Source organism: Macrotis lagotis, chromosome 3 (genome assembly GCF_037893015.1).
Source record: "Macrotis lagotis isolate mMagLag1 chromosome 3, bilby.v1.9.chrom.fasta, whole genome shotgun sequence".
Lineage (NCBI taxonomy): Eukaryota > Metazoa > Chordata > Mammalia > Peramelemorphia > Peramelidae > Macrotis > Macrotis lagotis.
Window position 1 is genome coordinate 273,604,379 of NC_133660.1, and position 25,646 is coordinate 273,630,024.

The window sequence follows — 25,646 nt, forward strand, 5'->3', positions numbered from 1 at the left end:
ACCAAACAAGCAGGGCAATGGCAATCATGTACAGTACTCCATGATTAATGACTATTACTCAAGGAAATGGTAGAAACCTGGCAGTACATTATGACACGTTCTCCAAAATATAAGCCTGTGGACTGGAATTTCATTCTTGAGGGAAGGGAGCTGCCAATGAGGAATCTCCTTCTACCAAACTGGAGCTGTACCTTCTCTACGACTTAGAGTCCTGGGAAGTTAACTACAGCATTCAGAGGTTCAGTTTCTTGGCCAGGACTACTTTGTCAAAATGTTGTATTAGAGAGCGGACTCACACCCAGGTCTTTCTCCACCATACCAGAGTGCTTAGCAAGGTCAGAGCCAGTGGCTAGAATTAATACATCTAAATTTTGCTGTCTTTCATGGACTTTCTGAAGATAGAATCCCAACATGTAAATGTGGATCTCAAAGCATCTTGGAGAATTCAACCAATAAACCACACTGCAACCAAATTATTTTCAGAGATTGGACTGTTCCCCCACAATTGTCTAGATGCAACAATGATCCTGGGAACAATGTTTTCATATATATCACCATAGCTAATACTCATAATCTCCAAAACTACAAGGCAGAAACTCTAGAGGCCTGATTAGAGGAGGTTAAAGCTCCATGAGGACAAATCAATCAGGATGCCCATCCTGCTGGCAGCCTTGTCTATACTGGAGTTATTCCAAGGGAGTTTGCTGAGGGTCTGTAAGGATGATCTTCCATTCCAACTCTTATATTCAACCAAAAGAAGAAGCTACCAGAACCCTGTGGAATAGACCTCAGAGCATTAAATATAAAAGAATAATAATAGGATAGTAATTTGTCCTGGGTTCATTTCTATCTAAATTTCACAAAAAGAATTAGCTTGAGGTGGTAGTGATAGAAACAAGAAGGATCAAACTTTGGGCTTTTTTTTGCCAATTACCAAGGATTTATTAAATGAACAGGATTCATGCAAACCCTAGGGATACAAAAATCAAAAGGCAAAAACAAGGTTCCTGCTCTTACTGACCTTTTGGTGATGGCCAACCTTTAGGTCCGCATTTGGATTTTTCTTGTCAAAAATGCTGGAATGATCTTGCCATTTCCTTCTCCAGTTCATTTTACAGATGAGGAGACTGAAGCAAACAGGTTGAAGTGACTTCTCCAGTATCACAACAACTATGGAATGTCTGGGATGGGATTTGAAATCCAGTCTTTCTGACTCTAGGTCTGGCACTCTATCCATTGCATCCATCACCTTGCTGCCCTAAAATGAATGTTATCTATGACTTATTGTATTTTATTTATTTTATTAAATGTTTTCCAATTATATTTTAAATTGGTTCCTGCAAATGTGACCACAAGGTTCTATACCTCGTCATCTAAATTGTTGAATGAAAGGTGATCAGATGCCTTCAGAGCACTTGGAAAATGTTTTAAATGACATAGAAAGATGAACCATTATAATTCTAATAAGCACCCACCCTCCCAAATGCCATACTGCATATTACTATATTTTGGACCAAGAGGATGTAATGTTTGAGTTACCCACCAAGTGGCGTTCCAGTCAAGCCACCAGATCTAATCATCTTCCAGTAGTACATTTAATTAACTAGCCTTCCGGAAAGGTTGCAATAACCCTACTGGCCACTAGAAGATTCTACCAGAAATCAGAAAGAAGATTCCCAGTAGCTTCAAGTTATGGATCTGACCAAGTGCAGAAGCAACCAAGCAATGGAATGCGTTACTCATGGAATGGTCCTCATCCCAGGTCCTACACACAGCTCAGGAGCCCCAATTCAGTCCATCTTCTGAGGTTCTCCTCTCCCAGTCACATTATCTACCATCCATGGAACCAGAGACTTAACCCTTGATTAAAACATCAAATCTTGAAGATGGTGAAAGTCTCAAAAAATAAGTCAGGCTTTCCTAGATAGAGGCTTCCAGATTCAGCCATCCACAAGATATCCTACTGGCTTGTCTCTTCTTGAATCCTCAACCCAACAGCAAAAGAAAAATAAGCATCCAAAAAGAAAAGAAGACCAAGTGTGGGTACAGATTGTTGCCAGCTTTCTCTCCCAACTTTGTGAAATCAGCAAATATGACAGGCATGTTATCTCTGCCTTTATCTAAGTCACAGATAAAAACATGGAACAGAGAGAACTATAACAAATCCCAGGGTACTAAAGCCCTCCTGCCATGTTAATATATAATTAATATATATTATTATATTATATTATTATAAATAGTATATTTAATAGCAGTTAAACTCTTAATTATTCTTTTGGTTCAGCCATTCAGTCATTTTACCTATCTCTGCCAGCATTGCATCTACATTTCTGTTTTTGTCCATTAATCCCTCATATTTCTTTAAGATTGTAAATTTTGATTAGGTACTGTGATCTTAATTAGACCTATATAAGGGATAAAAAATGAGGTTGTAAGGTGACCCAGTTAGTCAAAGATAGCAGTCCAGACACCAGGACCCATGCTATCCTTCACAACACACCCACAAGATCTTGATCAAGTCAGATATATAGCAAAAATACCAGTCACTCAAAGTCTTGAGATTAGCTTCCTTTTTTTTCTGAAGTTGAACATTCCACATAGAATGTAGAAAATATGCTCTCTATTAAAAATCTAAATCTAAATTTCACATTTTTAAGTGTATATTAAAATTTTGCACATTACTTTCAAAACTATACTACTTGTCTGGGGCAGCTAGGTGGCACAGTGGATAGAGCACTGGCCCTGGAGTCAAGAGGACTTGAGTTCAAATTCGGACTCAGACACGTCATAATTGCCTAGCTATGTGACCCTGGGCAAGTCACTTAACCACACTGCCTTGTAAAAACTAAAAAACAAAACAAAGAAACCTAAAAATATCAAAAATACTATACTACTTCTCTGCACTTTTTTGTGAATTTCCTTCTATTCTGTGCATTAAAAAATGTTTCTATGGCCCTCTTTTTTTCCCTCAAAAATGGATGAATGGAAAATTCATAAGGCATTGACTCTATGCAAATCATGGTGATGAACCCTGAAGTTACAAGTAGAAAAGTGATACATAGATAGCATCTCTCTCCCTGAAGCCCTTCTTCCGTTTGGATGAACTCCTCCTAGAACCGCCATTGTATTCATTAATAATGTAAGCCTTAGAAATAATCTGGTACTGGTTAGGAAATAGAGTGACAGATCAGTGAAATAGGTTAGGTACAAAGTCCATTACAGCAAAAGATCACAATAAAATAGTATATGATAAAGTCAAAGATCCAAGCTTTTGGAATAAAACTTCATTATTTGACAAAAACGGCTAGGAAAATGAGAAAACATCATAGAAGAAACTAGGTAAAGACAAACATCTCACACCATCTACCAAGATAAGGTCAAAATTGGCACATGATTTACATATAAAAAGTGATACCATAAGCAAATTAAGATCATGGAATAGTTTATTTCTCAGATCTATGAGTAAGGAAGACTGTAGGATCAAAAAATATGGAGTGCATTACAAAATATAAAATAGATGATTATATAAATGGTTATATAAATGATTATATAACTTTTTTTAAAATGTACAGAAACATAAGTAATGCAACCAAAATTAAAAGGAAAGTAGAAAACTGGGGGTGGTTGAATTGACAACAAATATCTCTGATAAAGGCAGATTTCTCAAATATATAAAGAACTAAGTAAAGTTTATAAAAATACTTCCCAATTGATAAATGGTCAAAGGATATGAATGGGCAATTTTCAGACAAGGAAATCAAAGCTATGTATAGTCCCATGAAAAAAAAAATGTTCTCAATCACTATTGATTGAAGAAATGCAAATTAAAACAACTGTGAGGTACTACCTCACACCTATCAGATTGACTAATACAAAAAAAAAGAGAAATTGATGGAGATTGGAGGGGATGTGGAAAAACTGGAACTCTAATGTGCTCTTAGTAGAGTTGTAAACCTATCCAACCATTTTGGGGAACCGCAAAGGGCTATAAATCTGTGCATAACCAAAGGCATCCAAAAAGGGGTGGGTAGAATCTATTTGTACAAAAATATTTATAACAGCTCTATTTGTGGTGGCTAAAAATTGGAAATCAAAGTGATGCCTATCAATTGGCAATAGCTAAACAAACTATGGTATAATATTTCAATGGGATATTAATGTGTTGTAAGAAATGAAAAGAATGATTTCAGAAAAACCTAGAAAAACTTATTCGAACTAATGTAAAGTGAACAGAATGAGGAGAATGTTGTACACAGTTATAGCAAATGTTCCATGAAGAATTGTGAATGACTTAACTCTGCTCAGTAATACAGTGATCCAAGACAATCTTAAAGGACTCATGATGGGCAGCTAAGTGGTGTGGTAGATAGAGCACCAGCCCTGGAGTCAGAAGGACCTAAGTTCAAATTTGACCTCAGACACTTAATAGTTACCTAGCTGTGAGACTTTGGGCAAGTCACTTAACCCCATTGCCTAGCCAAAAAAACCCCAAAAAACAAAGGACTCATGATGAGACAAGCATACTATCCACCTCCAGAGAACTGATATTGATTGAACTCAGATTGAAGCATGCTATTTTCACTTTCTTTCTTTTTTCTTTTATTTGAGTCTTGTACAAAATGACTAATATGGAAATGTTTTTCATAATTGCACATGTATAACCTATATCTGATTGCTTATCATTTCAGAAAGGGAAAGGGGGGAGGGATAGAACCTTAAAAAAAAAAAAACAAAGGTAAAAAATTGTTTTGACATGTAAATGGGGAAAAAATAAAATATATATTAAAATACATATATATTAAAATATATTATATATATTAAAAATTATAATGTAAGTCTTAGAATGAATGTGCTCTGGTGCCCTCTTTTATATTGCCGTGATCACTTCAGGGTTCTCACTGTTTCCTCCAGCACCTTAGTCTCCAGGATTTTGAGACTTGGCTCAGTTCCTTCAGATAAGTTTTTATCTCAATCATTCTTGGGCTGAGACCCTAATAATTACTCCCAAAGATGTCTCTTTGTTCCTTGAGCTTTTGAGTCTATGTTGACTACAAAATAAGACCTAGATTCAGTCTCTGAGACTCATCTTTCAAAATTCTCAGGGTGGGAGATGTTACTCCCTTCACCTAAAATAGAAAATTGCCACCATCACCAAAGGTCAAAGCCTCAAGTCTATTCCCCTGAGAACCTCTAAGGGTGACTGAGGCAAAAGAAGAGGTAGCTGATGCTGACAGACTTTTTTAATTCCTCCATAACAAATCAGATGGACACCAGCTCACCAAGTGAAGGAATCCAGTCAAAGAAAGTTACACATGCTCCAATGTATCTCTCCAAAGCTCATCTTCATGACTCTCCCCAAAGCAAGGTCCCTAATGATCCCCTCTGTTGAAAGGCTGCTTCAGCTGAACAAGCTACTATTTGCGAGACCCCCCCCCCCCCGCCATTATCTAGCTAGGGTATGCCATACTGCCCAGTGCACTGGAACTGGGTACTTACTCTGGGTAAGTCAGTTAACCTCTGTCTGCCTCCTTCCTCATCTATAAAATAAGGATAATAGCACGTACCTCCAAGGATATTTGTAAGAAGAAATGCAATGATGTTTGTAAACTTAGCATAGGAGTCTGGTGCATAGTGGATACTCCAAAAGTGATGGCTATCATCCCATCTGTATCACTATCACTCTTGGTTCAGTCATCCCTGGTTGCCCAAGAAGGGATAGAAAATGCCCTTTCCCCTCCTCCAGGACTTTTAAATCCGTTTTACTTGTAACTATTCCTTCTCCACTGTTGTCCTCTACTCCCCCCCCCCACCATCACCACTTATTTGTTGAATTTGGGGCATTTCTATAGCAAACATGCCAGTGTTCTGGCACTTATTATGTGTGTTGTATGTATAGCTGTATTGTATGTACCTGTGTGAACTGAGTATGTGAGCATGTGTGAGTGTTGTGTCTGTGTGTGTTGTATGCTATGTGTTGGGTGTATCCACATGTACTTGTTGCTGAGCATTAGTTGTATGTGTTGTGTGTATATATTGTGCATGTATGTTGTGTCCTCAGCCCTCCTTTGAGGGTCCTTTTCTGCCATCTGTCTGCTCCCTCCCAACTTCCTCTGTTTGTACACTTATTCTCACACATTCCACTGATGAGAAATATCAACTTTTACCCCCTTCTTCTTCCTCTCTATTCTTGTTTATTCCTCCTGCTCTCCCTTCTCTTTTCCCTTTTCAAACTCTTAGAATAGAAGAAACTTATTCCTAGATTCCCCTTTTCTTATTTAACTCCCCCCATAATCTTTAATACTCTCAATCCCTACCTTAATACCATTAAGGTTTCAATGTTAGCATGACATCATTATATGGCTCCTTCCAATTTCTCAATTAAATTTACCTCTCTAGGGTTCCCTGGATGTGTTTGTACCTCAGAATTCCAGCCCAATTCTGGTCTTTTCATTGGATGTTGTTGAAAGTTCATCCTTCCATTAAAGATTCATTTTTTTCACCCTTAAAATTAGTTTTTCAAGATGAGTTATCTTGCCTTATTTTTTTTTTTAGATTTCTGCAAGGCAAATGGGGTTAAGTGGCTTGCCCAAGGCCACACAGCTAGATAATTATTAAGTGTCTGAGACCAGATTTGAACCCAGGTACTCCTGACTCCAGGGCCAGTGCTTTATCCACTGCACCACCTAGCTGCCCTTGCCTTATTCTTCTTTTGCTTATTGGAATATTATGTTCCAGCATCTCCTTGAATTTACAGTAAAAGCTTCCATGTCTTGAGTCATCCTAACTGTAGTTCCTAGGGCAGCTAGATGGCACTGACATGAAGAAAGCACTGATGCTAGAATCAGGAGGACCTGAGTTCAAATTCTGCCTCAGCCACTTGACACTTGCTATCTATATGACTTTGGGCAAATCACTTAACCATGATTGCCTCACATCCTGGACTATCTCCAGGCATCCTGATTTCCTAGCTGGCCTCTGGACTCCGATGACTCCAGAGGAGAAAGTGAAGGTTGGTGACTTTGTACAGCAGTCCTGCTAATTCATGTGCATGTCATAGTATTACCTCCCTGATATCATGGTCTTTTTTGAGATTAAAGAACAAATAACAACAAGAACATAAGTTCCTTAGTTCATGAACAACTACTTTCTGGATGTTTGTGGTCTTTTGTCCTTTACACAAGGATTGGCTTTTGCTTTTGGTACATTCTTTCTTTCTATAACATGTCCTCTTTCTTTTCAAAAATAGCAATCAGAATTATTAGATCAAATGGGCAGTTTTCATTTGCAAATTGATTTATTTGTCTATGAATTACTTTTCCTTGACCTGTTTTCCAGGTTAGTGATTTTTATAATGATAGATATCTTATAATTTCTTTTTAAATAATCTTTTGATTTTTGATAAAATATGATTCCTGGAATCATTGGGTTTTGAGGGGGCTATTTTAGTTTTCATTTCAGTCTATTTCTTTGGTCATATTTTTTCTTCCAATTCATTTTTCCAAAATCTCATTTCATTTTGTGTTTCACTTTATTTCTTCCCAGTATTCAAGCAGATCTTGTAAAAATTCATTTTTTTTCTCTTTGAATCTTTGTCATTCACTCCTTCTTTGGGGGGGAGGGAATCTCTAGATTGAAAAACTTCTTTTAAAAAATCGATCAATGGGGGGCAGCTAGGTGGCATAGTGGATAAAGCACCGGCCCTGGAGTCAGGAGTACCTGGGTTCAAATCCAGTCTCAGACACTTAGTAATGACCTAGCTGTGTGGCCTTGGGCAAGCCACTTAACCCCATTTGCCTTGCAAAAACCCAAAAAAAAGAAAAATTGATCAATGCAGAAAACTATCTTTACAGGTAATTTGAAAAAAAAGAAAAAATGATCAATGTTTTCTTTGCTTCTCATCTCTCTGGCTCTAGTTTCTCCAATAGGGCTTTTGTCCAGGGTAAGGTTTAACCTCCTGTTGCACATTTGGATGGGTTGGTCAGTCCAAGATGGTCTATAGGTTCCTGGGCTGACCTTCTACCTCCTGGATCTTCAGGACCCTCTCTACCATCTTGGCATAGTATTTGTATCTAAGAACTCCTGTGCTTGGCAAGTCTCCATCTGAGTGTTCTGGGGCAGCTCCTCCTGATTCCTTGGGTTTCCAAAGCCCCTACTCTGGGGCTTTCTTTGGGGAGTCTTCTGTTCTTGCTGCCCTCACACTCAAAACCTCACAGTCTACATATCTTCCTAGACCATCTCTTGTTACACTGGGAAGATATCTAGAGACTGGTGGTTCAATGGAAAGAATGCTGTGTCTCAAATAGGAAAGGCCTGAGAACTAGCTGGCAAGTCACTTCACCTCTGTCTACTTCTTTCCCCAACTCTAAAATGGGGATAATACCCCAATTCTCAGGGTAGTTGTGAGGCCCAAATGACATATTTATAAAGCATTTAGCAGAGTGTCTACACATAGTAGGCACTTTAGGACCTCCTATTCACTGATATCGGTTTCAGGTAGTGCCTGGCACTGAGTAGGCACTTTACAATGCTTATTCCCTTGCCTGCCCCACACTGACATAGGTAGCCCCATCAGACTTCTAGGGCAATGCTGGGGTGAAAGAAGTCATTCATTGCCAAGAAATTGTTGGATTTCTGGATCCTTCTTTGGTGTGTTCTGGCAAAAGCTGCAAGGTTTGGCAGGGTTAAGGCTTTACGGGCTGTCCACCCTGGCCTCCATCTTAACCTGAGCCTCCCCAAGAAATTTCAGGTCCTTGGCTACAGTGGTGGTAGAGTGAAAGCCCAGAACCTTTCGGCTGCTCTACCAGTCCGGTAAGCTTGTTCCAAAAGGAAATGTGGTTCATCTGGCAAGACCTGTTCTTGCCAGAGCAGCCTCCTTCTGCCTCCTTATTGATCACCTTTTTCAATGTCACAAACCAGCCCTCATTGGCCATTGGGCCTTTTCTGCCCTTCCAAGCACAGGAGGTTTGGCCTCCAGCAATTCTACTCAGCTTGTCCCTAATCCAGTAAGATCCCCAGTGACTGCTCTGCCAGGAGACCACCCCGGGCCCACAGTGTCCTTCCCCTCCCTGCCCCTTCCCAACTTGTACCTTCATCTCCCCTTCTGTGTCTCTTCAGTTCCTATGGCCCTCAGATCCAACCACCTAGGCCAGAGGCAGAGAGTGGGAGGTAACCTGAGTGGGCTTCCAAGGAAGGGCCCCAATCCCTCACTCAACTTTAGGCCCCAGGTTTCCTGGATTCTCGGGGTGGGAGGAGACCCAAGCCAGTGGCTGCAGGATCCACCCAATGGAGGCTGGCAAGGTGCAGATGGTGCCAGGAGGGTTCTCATGCCAGGCTGTGGTTCTCCCAGAGAGCTACAGCTCCGTATAAACTTGTCTCCAAGACTTTTTTCCACCAGAAACACAGTCTCTGATGGAAACAACTGGTTGGATCAGCAAAGAAGGGGAAGGCAAAGGGCGTTCCCAAAGCTGCTGGATCCACCTGGTCCCACCCCAATCCCCCCACAGTCCAAGCAGCCAGAGAGATCTGGATCCCAGGCCGGGCCAGCTCAGGAGAGGAGCTGAAGGACCTTGATTCCCAAGGATGGACAAAGAGATGAGCAGATTTCGCGAGATGAACAATGTAGGTCCTTGCCTCCCCAACCTGCCACTGACCTTCCTCCCCTCATCAACCCCCATCTCTTCCCCCATTCCAGTTGAGTCTAGGGTGGGGGAGTATCAGGGCTGGGTGGGGGGGAGACAGGGCATCTCTTGGGTCAGGAGGGTCATGGCACAAAGCCTGGATGTGGGACCATAGAGTGACAGGGGATGGGCAATGCTGCCAGAATGGATTTAAAGGTGTAACTTCACCACCAAGTCCAGCCTGGGGCCACCTAAGCTAGGGCAGGTGACAAGAATGGAAGGGCCATACAGGTCTGAAGGAGGACACCTGGCCATGGAGGGCCAGGTCTGACCTTGGGCTGGCCATTTCCTCTTGTCTCTGAGTCTCACTATCCTTGTAATAGGGAAATTATTCACTCAGGTTCCTTCCAACTCTCTTCACCTGAGTCTCATGACAGCCCCATGAGGGAGGTCCAGCTGATAGCACTGACCCCATTTTACAGATAAGGCAACTGAGACTGAGAGAGGAAGCCAGTGAGTATCTGTGCCCAGCAGTTGGGACATACTTGGATTGACTGAGCCTTAGTGTATAGACCAATCTGTAATTCCGGATACTCTGGGAGCAGTTAGGAAGGTACAACCCCTCCAAATGGGAAATTTATTTCTGGTGCTTGAAAAGCTAGGTCCCGGTGGCCTGGACTCCACCCGCCCCACCCCAGCTAGTGTGGACTTGTGCTCTGCTGCTCCCACTGAGTCACTGCCCGTTCCTCCCGCCCTCTGCCCACGTCATACACAGCACCAGCAGCAGGAGCACTAGCCTAGTTTGGAGGTGGGGCATGGGTCTGAGTGGAAAGGCCTCCTCTCAGTCTCTTGGATCAGAATTCCAGAGCCCCCAAGCTTGCCCAGGCCTGTTTCCTTCTCTTTCTCCTTCTCTGGCACGCACACATTCACACACGCATGCACACGCGCACACACACACACACACACACACACACACACACACACACATACCTGAGCAAGGAAACAGAGTCTGAACCCCAAGAGCCACCTCCCCATGGACCTAGGATGTCTAAGATGGCTGACCTAAACAGCCATCATTTTCAACAGAGGCCTAGCTCTCAAAGAGAGCCTTGGAGATGGGCATCTGAATAACTAAAAAAAAAATCTGAAAAACTCCAAATTAGTAGACTTGATAAGGATTATAAGAGAAGGGAAATAAGTGTTTAATAAGAATAAGGGGTGAAATGACCCCCAAGATCTGACTTTATTGCAACCCCAACACCCCCCCCCCCAGCCCTATCAGATAGTTCCACCCTAATCCTAAGCCACTGTGAGCGCCCATTCTCTCTCTCCTTTGCCCATAATGGCCCTGAATGGACATTCAACCCCACATCCTGACCAAGGCTAGCCTTGCCCCCCATAGATGCCCAAACAGGGGGAAGGAGGAGACTGCTCTCCACCTCCTCCTTTCTGACTATGACCTGAACCTAAGCCTGTCTCCTGCCCAGTCAAAGCCCTGCTGAGAAGCTGCCAGGTTAGGTTGGGCCCCCAGCTGAGCCCTCAGGAAAGCGTTGGGTAAATAGGAAGGTAGGAGGCCAACCCCAGTCAGCACCCTTCCCACCATCCCCAAGAGCAACAACTATAATAACTGGGCACCTCCCATCCTGCCCGGTCTGGTCCCAGCCCAGCCCCTGCCCTGGGACCTCCCCAGGCCTCCAGACCCTCCCAGTTCAGTCTTCCTGGATGGAGGGAGGGTGTGGGTTAAGGCCTCAGGGCCTAAGGGCTGGGCAGGGCCTATCCCTTCCTTCCCCAGGAGGCTGGTGGCTCCACCCTCCCTGGCCTTCCCCAGGTATCCCCTCCCTTAAGGAGGCTGGTGGCTCCACCCTCCCCGGCCTCCCCCAGGTATCCCCGCCCCCAGGTGAGCTCAGGCCTGGGCGTGGCTGCTGGCTCCCTGGGTGCGGCCCTGCCCGGAGCTGAGGCCACTGAGCCAGCCGCCCCAGGACCTGGTGGAGGGCAATGCAGGCCAGGGGGGGCCCAGCCTGAGCCCCAGCTCCTCTGAAGCCAACATGCAGGACAGCAACTTCCTGCTCTCTGCTCTGCAGCCCGAGGCCGGGGTCTGCTCCCTGGCCCTGCCCTCAGACCTGCAGCTGGACCAGAAGAACAAGGAGGCCCTGGAGGCCGAGCGGGAACGGCTGAAGGTGGCCCGGGTGCAGGAGCAGGTCCGGGCCAGGATGCTCCAGCTGGGCCAGCCTTCCAGGCTCAACGGCTCCCTGGCAGAGTCCGCCGCAGGCCTAGACAGCTGCCGAGGTACCCACTGCCCCGGGGTGGGGGAGACCCTGGTCTCAGGGGAGGCGGCATCCCGAGGGGGAGGCCCAGGAAAGGCAGGCAGCTGGCTCTTCTTGGGTGAAAGAGGATGGGCAAGCAGGAGGCCCCAGACTATGCCCCGGTTCCAGACTTGGTCCCTGCCTGACTCATTGGGAAGCTAAGGACTGACTCAGTCTGGGGATCCCTGGCCCCACCCAGGGGCATGTCCTCAAGGGTCTCTGACAAAATCCTTCCCTAAGATACCGGGAGGTTCCAACCCAGGGTCTCTGGCAGTGGAGAAAGGAATGATTGGTGGAGCTTTTTTTAGGAGGAAAAGAGGTCAGATGTGGGGTTCCTCAGGGTCATGTGGGTCCTCAGGAGGGTTGCATCAGAGGATTCCCCAAGTTGGACTCCAAGTTGGGGCTAGGGTGAGACCTCTTGGAGATGATATCGTCCTACGATCTGTAAGCCAAGGTGGGCTTCTCCACTTTCTGATCTCACTTGCCTTCTTTACTGTTCCCCTGGAACAAAAAGCTACTCCCAAACACACCCAGAGACAAGTCAGGAGGAGAGACACTTGCTGGGAAACCCCACAACCCCCTCCCTGCCCTAAAAATCAGGGGCTTGGGGAAGCTGCTCCCTCAAGGATCTCTGTCCTTAGGGACCTCCATGGAACCTTATCTGGGAAAGGGAGGGATCCAGATAGTCCACTTCTGGCTGGTGGAGGGCAGCTGGCTTACTGAAAGCCAGGGAGATGAACAATATGACTTCTCAGGACCCTGGAAAACCAGAAGAAGAAGCAGAGAGGACCTTAGGCCTCCAGGGTCTTCCCCCAATTCTATGACTTCCTCCCTTAGCCTTGGGTTTCTCAGTCATAAAATGAAAGTTCATCATTGGGGGGGGGGGTAGGCAGGAAGAAGGCAACCAAATATGGGCATTAATTACAGTTTGTAAAATGCATCAGAGATGGCCATCCTTGGCCAGCCCTGACAATTAGGAGGATGATTATAATTTGGGGGGAGGGGGGTGCAGAGAACCCAAGGAAGGGGGTGTGTCCCCCACTGGCGGAGCCTCCCTGGCGTCGAGGGGTTAATCTCCCCACCCATGAAGCCTCATTAAACTGGGTTGGCAAGGGGGCCTGGGGGATGGGAAGGCCTGTGTGGGTGAGGAAGGGGGTGTGTTTACCCCTGGGGGTGGCTGATCTGTCTCTGACCAGGCAAGATACATGAGGGTGGGGCCAAAGCCATCAGAAGAGCTGGCTATAGGAGATCCCCCAATGATGAAGCCCTCCAGATCCTAGGCCCTCTCCTCTTTGCCAGCTCCCATGCCAGTCCCTTTCAATGCTGCCTTGGTCTCTCCTGAAGTCTCAGTCCCCCAGATGGAAGCAGTCCTCTGGCCTTCTGCCCCTTCCTCTCACATTGGCCAGCCTTCTAGGTATGGAAAGGGCCTTTTCAGGATCTGAGCCTGCCAGTATCCTCCCCTCCCAGACTCTCTGAAGGAGTGTGGACCATCATGTTGTGGTCCCAGTGTCTCCTCTATTCGCCTTCTCCTCACTCATCATCCTCCTTAGCATAGTGTTGGGCGCACAACAAGCCCTGTTGCCAGGCTTAGTCTTTCCTTCCCTTTAGACTCACCCAACATTTGCTAAGAGTGTGCCATGTGCTGGATATCCCAGGACCAAATCAGAACAGTCCCTGCTCCCTGGAGCATAGAGAGGAGAGCAAGAGGGAGATATCATGCAGCAAGGAAAGGGGCACAGGAGAGATCAAGCAAGAAGGCCTCCCCATTGGGACTGGAGGCCCTGGCTAGAAGCTCAGTGCCCCTAGGCTGCTAAGCACCCAGCCAAGTTAATTACAGAATGAAAGAGCTGTAGGAATGCCAATCAGGCATCCTAGGTAATGGACATTCCTTTAATCATCTGGTGTCTGGTGGGCAGCAGGGCACTGAGCTTAGTACTTCTGAAAGTCTGAAAGAGCTGGGTTCCAGTTCTGGGGATGAGAAACAGCCTTGTATCCACCCCTGCATGGTCCATCCTCCACTCATTCTGGCCATCATCTCCCCATCTCTCTGTGTAGTCCCAGAATTCTAGAATCATTAAGAGACCTCAGGAGCATGGTGTCTGGCCCAGACCTGAATAGAAATCTTCTCCCTGAATATCTGACCAATGGGCATCTATAAAGGAAAGACTTCTGCAGGTGGCCCATTCCAATTAGGGACCACTCCAGTTTAGGAAACATCTCCCCAAATCAAGCCAAAAGCTGCCTTGTTCTCCCCCACACCCCATGGCGCCCACCTCCAAACATTTTCACAAGGCAAAGACTTGGCCCTTCAGCATCCTGGTTGGCCTCTTCTGTACATGCTCCTAAAATATGACCCCTAGAACAGAACACAGTCCTCTGGGGAAAGGCTGGCTAGAGCAGGAGACAGGAGACAGGAGAGCTTCCTCCTTTCCCTCTTCATGAGGTTCAAGATCCCAGGAAGTTCTCATCATAAATCTGAGGACCACAAAGTCCCCTAGATATTCTTCGGACAAACTGCTGCCTAACTTTGCTTCCCCCATCTTTGACTTAGGCAGTTTTTTATGGAGTTAAGGACAAAACTTTTTTTTTTAATTTTTCCTGTTGAATCTGTTGTATTTGATTTAGAACTAATTGCCAGTATCTTCTTGGATCCTGACCCATTCATCACATTAACTATGCCTCCCAGATTTGGGTGATTTGCAAATTGGATAAGCTTGCCCTCTGCACCTCTCTCCAAGTCACTGATTAAAAAAGTCACCAACCCAGGACTCAGAACAGATCCCTGGGGCCCTCCACTGGAGGCCTCATGTCACACTGACATTGAACTTGAGAATGACTTTTCTGAGTGCAGTCAGTATATCCATTCTGAATCTGCTGAATCCATTCTTTGTATCTACTTTCCAGAAGAATAGTAAGAGACACTGTCAAAAGCTTGAGAACTTCTATATCTAGGTAAATGCTACCAACAGCATTCCCCTTGTCTACTGTCCAAAACGGAAATGAGGTTACTCTGGCATAACCTATGCTTGCTGAAAGCAGGTTGTGTCTTTGTTGATTCTTTTTCTGATTCCCTTTCTAGATGGTGACAAACTGTCTCTTTAATGATCAATTTTGGAGACCTTTCCAGGAATTCAAGCTCACTTCCCTTTAAAAAAAAAAAAAATGAACCAACATCACTCCCTCTTCAATCTTGTGCTCCCTCCCATTTTCCAGGATCTTTCAAATGTCACTGACAGTGACGCTGAACTCTTTCTGGAGCTGAGGCTAGTCCTTATCTTGCCTAGGGGAACTTGAATTCATTTAGGGCTGGGAAGGGCTCTCGGTCTCCTTTCTTCTCTAGGGGAGCAGCTCCTTCAGGAATTCTTGTTCTGTTATTCCCAGGGCAAAGGTCTTTCATTCTCCTGGAACAGAAACAAACCCCTTCTTGAACCTCACTGTCTTCTGTCTGGTGTCAACTGTCACTGCCCCATCCACCCCAAGCAAACCACCCTTCTTTCATTGCCCCATCCATCCTTCAAACCTCCCAATTGATCTTAAAGAAAAACGAAGCCTTTCATTGTCCTGGGCTTCCTTCAGCAGCCCCATTTGTCTTGGACTATGCCCCACTCTTCTAGTGTCCTTTGTGACCCACCCTTGCTGCCTTCTGTACAAAATTGAAGTTGGTTAGGGCACTCTCCAGCATCAGCTCTTCAGGCAATGGCCAATGGAATGGTTGGCCTTTGGGCCTTCAGAACTAGGCTTAGCAGTTGTCTGATGCATAAGGTTGGATAAATCAGTGATGACTATATAACTTGCCCATATTTGTATGTCTCATGGGAGCTCCATGAGCCTGCCCTTGCCTTTCTTTGTCTCTCTAGCCCTTAGCCCAATGCCTAGCCCAGAGTAGATGCTTAAGAAATGCTTACTGACCCATTGACTGATTCCAGATTCGATTTCTCCAGTCATCTTTTATTTTTTTTAATTTTTCTTTTTTAGGATTTTGCAAGACAAATGGGGTTAAGTGGCTTGCCCAAGGCCACACAGCTAGGTCATTATTAAGTGTCTGAGCTCACATTTGAACTCAGGTCCTCCTGACTCCAGGGTCAGTGCTTTATCCACTGCACCACCTAGCCGCCCCTCCAGTCGCCTTTTAGTCCTTGGGATCTTGTATGTTCTTCCTCTGGAACCTCTGAAATCTGCTCTCTCCAAAATCTGGGGTGTCTCAGATGGTAGCTATAGCAATAGAGCAGACTCTAGGAACAGGGAGGGAGCACTTCCTTCCCAACATTTTGACTGCAGAAACTAGTTCCTCAATTTAGTCTCCAAGAGAATGCTGTCTCTTAGTTTCATCCATTTTTGGAAGAATGGAAGGCAAGACTTTGGGTAAAAGTGGCACCAATGTTGGGCTGCAAAGGAAGTTAGCAATTTCAAGAGGCAGAAATTGGTGAGGGGGGTACACTCCAGGGAAGGGGACCTACTCAGAGAAGTGACAGAAACAAAGGTGAGAGGAAAGGTCCGTGGCTCTGGACTCCAAGTGATGAACTGACACTTGCTGCCTCTACCACCTTGGCATAGTCACTTCATCTCCCTCTGTCTCAAGTGGAAAATGTTAAATTGAACCTCCATGGCCTCTGAGCTCCCTTCCAGTACTAGGACTGTGATTCTGTCCATGACTGAGAAATGGCACATTAGAATGCCAATGTGAGATAATCTAGAAGCTGACTAGAGGCAGGGGGTGGGGGCCTTTGAATACCAGGCTGAGAAGTTTGTATTTTTCCTAGAAGAATTGGTTTAAAGGGGGGCAGGCACTGAGGAATGTTGAGCATGATTGGACCTGCACCTTAGGAAGGCTGTTGTATCAGCTTGTGAAGGATGAATTAGGGAAGAAAGAGGAGAGAAGCCACTTTTGGAGTTAGTGGTAAGCAACTGATGGGATGTGAAGGGTGAGGGAAAGGGAGGAAGGAAGATGACCTAGAGGTGACCCTTCTCAGGGGACTAAAAGAAAGATTATCATGTTGATTCTGCTATGGACACGTAGGATTAGAGATTATCAATGGGCTCCTGAGATGGTAGATTTAGTTGGAGGAGTCATCATCATTCTCTAGATGAGGAGACTGAGTCTCAGCAAAGGGATGAGATTGATTCTGACAGGAAATAACAGAGACAGGATTTGAACCTAGTTTTCTGACTCTAAAGTCAGGGCTCCTCCCAGAGGACCACCTAGATGAAGTCCAGCCACGTAGAGTTCAGGAGAATGTTGATGATGTTCAACTTTGATTCTTGAAGAAGACCATGCCATCAGATGTGATGCCATGACAAGCATATAAATTGGATTTGAGTGAGGGGCTACTGTGCTAAGTCACCAGCCTCACTGTCTCCTCTAAATTCATCTGGGTCAGGGGCAGCTAGGTGGCATAGTGGATAGAGCACCAGCCTTGGAGTCAGGAATACCTGGGTTCAAATCTGATCTCAGACACTTAATAATTACCTAGTCCTGTGGCCTTGGGCAAGCTACTTAACCCCACTGCCTTGAAAAATCTAAAAAATAAAAAAAATAAAAAATAAATTCATCTGGGTCTAGTGGCCAGATATGAATCAGGACATGACTGGAGATGGTCCTAGATGTAAGGCAATCAGGGGTAGGTGACTTGCCTAAGATCACACAGCTACCAAGTATCATGTGTCTGAGACCATATTCAAACTCCTATCCTCCTGACCCCAAGGCCAATCCTCTAACCACTGTGCCACCCAGCTGCCCCAGTTCAGGAGAAACATTGGATCTATAGACTTGTGAGTCACATGATGACTCGATCCACAGGAGCAAATAAGCTCATTGAGGGAGAGTGAAGCAAAGAGAAGGCTCAGGTTGGAATCTTGAGGGACATCTGATAATCCAGTAAAAGAGGATGAGGAAAGAGCAGAATCACAGAGATTCTTAGGAGCCCAAGCAGCGGGGAGGAAGGGAGCCACAGCATCCCAGGCTTCAGAGAGGTTCAGAAGGGAGCTGAGGAGGTCCTGAACTGAGCAGTCTTCTAGTCTGCAAGAGTCAAAGAGTGGTGGGGCAGCTAGGTGGCGTAGTGGATAAAGCACCGGCCCTGGAATCAGGAGTACCTGGGTACAAATCCGGTCTCAGACACCTAATAATTACCTAGCTGTGTGGTCTTGGGCAAGCCACTTAACCCCGTTTGCCTTGCAAAAAAAGCCTTTAAAAAAAAGAGTCAAAGAGTGAGTGAATGAATGGTGGAGCAGGAGACTCCACAAACTTGGCAGTTCTTGGGAAAAGGGATCTAGCAGAAAGCTGGGGGATGGCAAGGTCCTAAGAAGCTCTTGACAGATGAAGAAAGATGGAAGGGCGAGTGCCCTTCCTCTCTACTTCTTCAGAGAGAAGGGAATGGACCCTGCTAGGGGTGGGCTGCAATGTGGCCTGGGGTGAGATGGAATAATTCAGAGAATATGGCTTCCATTTTCTTGGTCATGCAATGGATAAGGTTCTCTGCTGAGAGAAAGGGATAAGATCGTTTGGATGGGGGGGAATGGTCTCAGGAATGTGGTTAAGTTCAGCAGTATGGGAGGAGAGGGGAAGTGAGAAAGCAGATGATGCTGGGGGGATGATCTGTAAGCAGGTTTGTCCAGGTACTTAGGAGATCTCATACAGTTGAGATGACCAAGTTGAGGTCGGTCAAGACTGAAGGGTACCAAGGAAGGGAGGCCCAGGGGAGAGGCAGCCATAGTGCCATGACCAGAGAGTTGGTCTCAGTCCTGCCTCTGGTCACACAAGGTGGCCTGGCTAGAAATGACTGTGATGCTGAGTTGTATATGACATCTGTCCTGGTGGATATGATCCCCATAGAGGGGGCTCCCCACACTATTGAAATCACAGGCTTGGCCAAAAGAAGAAAGGGAATGGATTCTTGCCTAACCATGAATAAAGTGAGAACAAAGAAGCTAACCAGAGCCTGTCTTTATATGACCTTGGAATCACCCAGCCAGATGTGGAGGCTAAGGGAAAGATAGGAAGACAGCAGAGCTGGTGAGCAATTGGGCCAGGGCCAGGCTCAGGGAGGCAGCAGGGCTGGGGAGGAAATCTGAGAACAGCCCTGCTCAGGGAGGCTTTGACTACCATCCAAATCTTGCTGAGCCAGTCCTAGTGAAGACAGAAAAGGCCAAGGAGAACACCCATACACTGCATTCCCTTCCTGCTGGGGGAATGACCAACAAGAGCTGGATTCTCCAAGACCAGAGAGGGTGGCCAGAGTGAAGTGAGATGGAAGGACGGGGAGAGGAGGGGTCAGGGAGGATGGATGGTATATTGGTCATGCTGTAGGAGATGCTGTATTTCCAGGAGATGCCCTATCTATGGGCCCTTGAGTAGGGCTGGGGCTACCCAGACTTTGAGACACAGATTCAGTGTTGAGGAGCAATGGTCTTCATGCCTGACACCCATCTACCCACTCTTTGCTGTGGGATGACACTCAGAGATGCTTTCCATGTCCTTTTCCTAGAGGGGACACATCTCCCTGCTCTTGGGGAAAGCACACACATAGGACAGTTAGACCAAGACAGGACCATCGTGCTGAAGATAGGAAGGTTCGGTGGGTCCAGACGATCAGCCTGAAGGCAGGAGGACCTCACTGACAAGAGGTTGAGAGGAAGACTGGGACCTCAAGAGATAAAAGAAGTCAAATTTCAGCTGGGCCTTGAAAGACAAGCAGAACGTAGCCAGTCAAAGAAGTGGGAATGATGTCTTCAACGGCCAGCAGATCTGGCAAGGGGGAAATAGAGGGGGGACTGTTTGAATGCCAACCTAAGGAATCTTACTCTTTATTCTAGAATCAATAGGAATCCCTTAAGATTTTTGATGCAAGTGGTACCATAGAAAGCCATGAGCTTTAAGTGGAAAATGGCTTGGGGAGAAGGAGAGAGGCTTGAGGCTAAGAGACCAGTAAGGGCTCTTTACAGCAGTAGCTGTTTCATTTTTGCCTGGTGACCAGTAGGTGGTCAAGGTCTGTTGGCCAGTCTGGGCTGGGAGTGAATGACCGGGGGGGGGGCAGGGAAAGAAAGAGGAGCCAAGAGAAAAGGTAATCCATGAAGTCAAAGAAGGAAATTCCTTGGGGCTTCCCCAGCTAAGCAGACAGGGTTGGAAGGGGCAAAAGAGATCTCCAGTCCACTCCATATATGATCAAAATCCCTTTAATAAAATCCTGTGGTCTCCTAGCCTTGACTTGAAGTGCATCTGTTCCACCAGGCACCCCCCCCCCCCAGTGGGAGCCTCCACTGTGAGCTGGCTGCTTCTGCTCCTGGAGCCAGGCACAATAGGCTGAGCCCCCTCCAGCCAATAATGACTCCTCTGTTTCCCCTGAGATATCCCTTCTCGACTGCCACCCTAGCTCCTCCAGCCCTTTCTCACACCACATGGGCTTAGGGCTTCTAGCCACTCCACAGGTCCTCTTCAGACACTTCCCACTTCAACAGCATCCTTGAACCAGAGGCCAGCATTGTACTCCTTCAATCTCTGTCCCCTCCTGTACCCTCCAGAGGCTGATCCAGGGTCTGCCTGGCAGAGGTCCGGGCCCTTGCATGGGAGGATGGGGTCCTGTCTGGGAAATCAACTTTCTTCCCTCTGTTCACCTGGCCCTTCTCTCTCCCCAGGTGTCTCCAGGGGTCAGTACCACACAATGCAGTCTGGCGGGGGCTTCAGTTCCCGTTCCCAGGGCATGAGCATGGATAAGACCTCGGTGAGCCCTTCCTCCCTCCTCAAGACCTGGGGTTGGCACACTGTTCCTCACCCTTGGATCCTAGACCAGCAAGCTTGGTGGGGGGGAGAGACCTGCCTCAGAGACAGGGGGTTATCAAATCCCCCCACATCACCCACCTCACCATCTCCATCCCCTGTCCCATAGACTTTCCGGCCCATCTCCAAGCCAGCATATGGGACAGCAGCCTGGTCTTCTCGTTCTGCTGTGGATCTAAGCTGTGGCCGAAGATTGAGCTCTGCACACAATGGAGGTGGCACCTATGGGGTCACGGGCTATGCAGGGGCCCAGCCTGCAGTCCCAGCAGCCCCCCGACCTGTCTCCTACCATGAGCGTGGGGGCCCTGGTCCACGGGCTGATTATGACACACTGAGCCTGCGTTCTCTGCGTCTGGTTGGGGCCCCTCCTGGAGGCCTAGATGACCGCTACAGTGTGGTGTCTGAGCAGCTTGAGCCTCCAGGGGGGCCTTCCTACAGGGCCTTCAGCTATGAACGCCAGGCCAGCTCAGCCTCCAGCCGGGCCGGGGGCCTGGACTGGGCTGAGGCTGCAGACGGAGCCCCGGGCCGGACCATCAGAGCCCCAGCAATGCGGACCCTGCAGCGGTTTCAGAGCAGCCACCGCAGCCGGGGTACAGCCTCAACAGCCTCGGTGGGAACCACTGGAGGTCTGGAGCATGTGGCCCGAGCTCCCTCAGTCCGCAGCCTCAGCCTCAGTCTAGCCGACTCTGGCCACCTGCCCGATGTGCGTGGCCTAGATAGCTATGGGGGTCACCGCACTTTGCAAAGGCTCAGCAGTGGGTAAGCCTCAGGGAGCAGGGGCTGCAGGGGAGTGTGGGGGCCTGGGAACAGGGTGGGGGGCTTGGGAACCATGAGTGTGGGGGCTGGGGGCTCAGGGGACTGGGAGCAGGGGTGGGGGCTTGGGAGTCATGAGGATGTGGGTTGGGGGCTTGAGGGCTGGGGAACTCATGGGGCTGGGGCATGGACAATCAGGACTTCAGCGATGATGTTGGAGCCCCTGAAACTGACCCCACCACACACACACACACACACACACACACACACACACACACACACACACACACACTACGCTCCCTACCCCCACAGCTTTGATGACATCGACCTTCCTTCAGCTGTAAAGTACCTCATGGCCTCGGACCCTAACCTGCAGGTTCTAGGGGCAGCCTACATTCAGCATAAATGTTACAGCGACGCAGCAGCCAAGAAACAGGTGCTGGTGGGGCTGGGTGGGGCCGGTGAGGTCAGTGGGGCAAGGCTGGGCAGCGCCAAACAGGGCTGGGCAGGGCCAGACAGGACCAGCCAGGATCAGCCCTCTGGCCAGCAGAGTCCAACCCTGCCTGCCTTTCCTGCCTAGGCCTCCTTACAAAAGCCTGGAGCACCCTGGGGGGCACCCCCAGCCTGAGGGGCACCCCATAACTCCTGAGCCCACTCTGTCCTCAGGCCCGCAGTCTCCAGGCCGTACCAAAGCTGGTGAAACTCTTCAACCACGCCAATCAAGAGGTCCAGAGACATGCAACAGGGGCCACTCGGAACCTCATCTATGATAATGCTGACAACAAGCTGGCCCTGGTGGAGGAGAATGGCATCTTTGAGCTACTGAGGACACTGCGGGAGCAGGATGATGAGCTGCGCAAAAATGTCACAGGTCAGTTTGGAGCCCAGCCAACCCCACCCAGATGTGCTCACCTGTGAATGGAGGAGGGGAGGATAGGGGGTGGAGGGAGGCTGGAGTTTTACCTCTAGCCCCAGAGGAGTGAGCATAAGATCTCTTTGAAGAAGCAGCTCTCTAGGGACTGGGGAGCCTGTGACTGACCCCTTACTGGCACCCCTCAGGAATCCTGTGGAACCTGTCATCCAGTGACCACTTGAAGGACCGCCTGGCCCGGGACACCCTGGAGCAGCTGACAGACCTGGTACTGAGCCCCCTCTCGGGCTCCGGGGGCCCCCCCCTAATCCAGCAGAATGCTTCAGAGGCTGAAATCTTCTACAATGCCACGGGCTTCCTCAGGTAGACCCCTCCTGCTGTTTCCAGTCCAATCCTGGGGGGGGCCCAGCAGGGAAGCTGGTGGCACAGGGCAGAAAGCCCAGGCTACCTGGTCCTGCCTCTAGAGAGGTGGGGGAGGGGGGCAGGCAGCCTCTGACCCTGCTTATGTACACCAGGAACCTGAGTTCAGCCTCTCAGGCCACACGGCAGAGGATGCGAGAGTGTCATGGACTGGTGGATGCCCTGGTCACCTACATCCACCATGCCCTGGATGTGGGCAAGTGTGAAGACAAGGTCAGTCAGCCCATCTCTGCCCCTACCTATGTTCATTCTCCTGGGAGGGGTCTGCCTTCTGATCTTGGCCTCCACCCTTCAAAGGGGAGTCTGCCTTCTGATCTGGGTATCCCCTTTTAGTGGGGGGGGGGTCTACCTTCTGATCTTGGCCTTCCCAGCTGCAATCCCCATGCTCTCCCGGGGTCCATCCTTCACCTCCAATAGTGGCTGTGACCACTGACATGTCCCATTACTCCCAGAGCGTGGAGAATGCTGTGTGTGTGCTCAGGAACCTCTCCTACCGCCTGTATGACGAGATGCCGCCATCAGCACTGCAGAGGCTGGAGGGCCGAGGCCGTGGGGAAGCTGGGGCTGTGAGACCTGGGGAAGTCATTGGCTGCTTCACCCCCCAGAGCAGGAAGCTGCGGGAGGTAAGCAATGAGAAAAGATTGTCCATGTGGGATGTCCCCAAAACAGGCAGATGCTGCTCTTGGGGAGTCCAGAAACCAGGGAGACAGGGGTGCATGCACTAATGCTCTCCTCAGTAACCCCAGGCAGTAAGGAACATAAACCTTCAGATCCCATTTGCAGAAGAGTAAACTGAGGCTCCGGGAAAGGGCTGAGGCTTCAGGGGCTGGAAACTGTGACTGTGAAAAGGAGGAAAGAAAGGATATTAACTTAGCTTGTTCAGCATGGCCAAGAACAGGGGGTGACCCTTGGGTGACTATTGGAACTGTCAGGGAGGAGCAATAGAGATCACAGCAGAGAGAGGGGACTAAGTGGTCCGAGGTCTCACAGCTCCCTCACCTTCCCAGCTGCCCCTGGCCACAGATACATTGACTTTTGCTGAGGTCTCCAAAGACCCCAAGGGGCTTGAGTGGCTCTGGAGTCCTCAGATTGTGGGTCTCTACAACCGCCTCCTTCAACGGTGTGAGCTGAACAGACACACAACGGAAGCTGCTGCCGGAGCCCTGCAGAACATCACTGCTGGGGACCGGAGGGTGAGCCCTGGGGTCAGGGGGGCAGCTTCAGACTGGGGGGAGATGTTGGTAAGTCTCCCCACCTCGAAAAGCATGGGGAATTGGTAGAAACAGCCACTACAGAGCCATGTGTGCCCCCTGGTAGAAAGACCAGCCTATTCTGGGGAGGAACTGAGAGGGCCAAGGGACATCAAGAGTCCCTAGGCCCCTCAAGCCTTCTTTGACCTTCAGTGGGCAGGCGTGCTGAGCCGCCTAGCCCTGGAGCAGGAACGCATCTTGAACCCCTTGTTGGACCGAGTCCGGACAGCTGACCATCACCAGTTGCGCTCCCTCACTGGGCTCATCCGGAATCTGTCTCGGAATGCCCGAAATAAGGATGAGATGTGTGAGTGTCCCTCCAGGACCCATGGCCAGAGGGGAGGAAATGGGGACCCTAGGGGAATGGGAAGAATGCAGATGCAACCCCAGCCCCCCACAAAGGATGACCTTAGGGGATCTGTGGGCCCCCTCTGACTTCTGCCCTCTCCCTATGAGGGAGGCAGCCACTAAGGTGGTCAGCCATCTGATTGAGAAGCTGCCAGGGAGCGTTGGAGAAAAGCCACCTCCAGCAGATGTACTGGTCAACATCATCGCAGTGCTCAACAACTTGGTTGTGGCCAGTCCTATCGCAGCCAGAGACCTCCTCTACTTTGATGGCCTCCGAAAGCTCATCTACATTAAGAAAAAGCGGGACGGGTCAGTACCTGGGCCTGACTCTGGGAAGTGACTGAAATCTGATTGTCCTTCCCTGGGGCTGGAGTCCTCCTCTTCCTCCTAAGGCTTAGGTGCCTCTTCCAGTGAGCTCTCTCCCCTCCTCCTTAACAGGCCAGACAGTGAGAAGTCCTCCCGGGCAGCCTCCAGCCTTTTGGCCAACATGTGGCAATACAGCAAACTCCACCGAGATTTCAGGGCGGTAAGTGAGCAGGTGCTGAGCATGTTGAACACTGCTCAAGCTGCTGGGGCGGGGGGAATGAGGACCCTCACATAGGAACTTGGGAAGAGACTTGGGAAGAGGGAGCCTTACACTCCCATTAACTCCTCCCTCTCCATGTTGCAGAAAGGCTATCGGAAGGAGGATTTCCTGGGTCCATAAACAATCTGAAGAGGAAGAGGTGTATGGAGGGGAGGGTTTAATGAACTTCTCCCTCACAGCTGCCTGGGACTGTCTGCCCTCGCCTCTTGGCCCCTGGCCCTGTCTCCTTGGACCTGCCTGGGTCTGGCCTCTTGGCCTCCACTGCTGTTTTGAGCAGGCTGATCGTATACAGGAAGAGCAGGGGTGGCAGGCACTAATAACAGGTCCAGGACTTGGGGGAACTTTGGGGGCTTCAGGGAGAGCCTGGCTATCAAGATGGGGCAAAAACCCCCTGGCTTATGGGTGTCGGGATGCTTGGGAATCCTTTGGTGTTAGAGGGGGTCTCCAATCTCTGGAGACCACCACTGCTGTGGCCCTAGGGTCCCCCAGGGACTCACTCACTGCTGGATAAGGGGAATGGCTGAACTAGCCAGCCAAGTAACCTCAGCTGAGGACTTGGGGCCCGAGGCTGGCCTGGGAGGAGCTGGGACTGGGACAATAAAAGAGGCATTGGTCTGGTGGGTGTTTGCTTGCATTTTCTGGGAGGGCCCCACTAGTAAAAAAGCAGCTTTTGCTGGGCTAGGCCCTTCTGGGTGAGGTCCCTAGGGATTACCCAACAGAGTTGCAGC

The 25,646-nt window shown here is 48.5% G+C and overlaps 1 protein-coding gene across 1 annotated transcript; it reads left to right on the plus strand.

The window, feature by feature from the left end:
* The first annotated feature begins 9,345 nt into the window (after positions 1-9,345).
* Positions 9,346-25,536, plus strand: PKP3 (plakophilin 3). Its single transcript, XM_074230683.1, has 14 exons — positions 9,346-9,618; positions 11,699-11,903; positions 20,549-20,634; positions 20,800-21,449; positions 21,756-21,879; positions 22,110-22,314; positions 22,503-22,677; positions 22,830-22,947; positions 23,187-23,357; positions 23,742-23,927; positions 24,138-24,291; positions 24,449-24,641; positions 24,771-24,858; positions 25,003-25,536. The coding sequence occupies exons 1-14, from the start codon at positions 9,580-9,582 to the stop codon at positions 25,036-25,038; spliced, it is 2,430 nt and encodes an 809-aa protein (XP_074086784.1). The 5' UTR covers positions 9,346-9,579; the 3' UTR covers positions 25,039-25,536.
* The last annotated feature ends 110 nt before the right edge of the window (positions 25,537-25,646 follow it).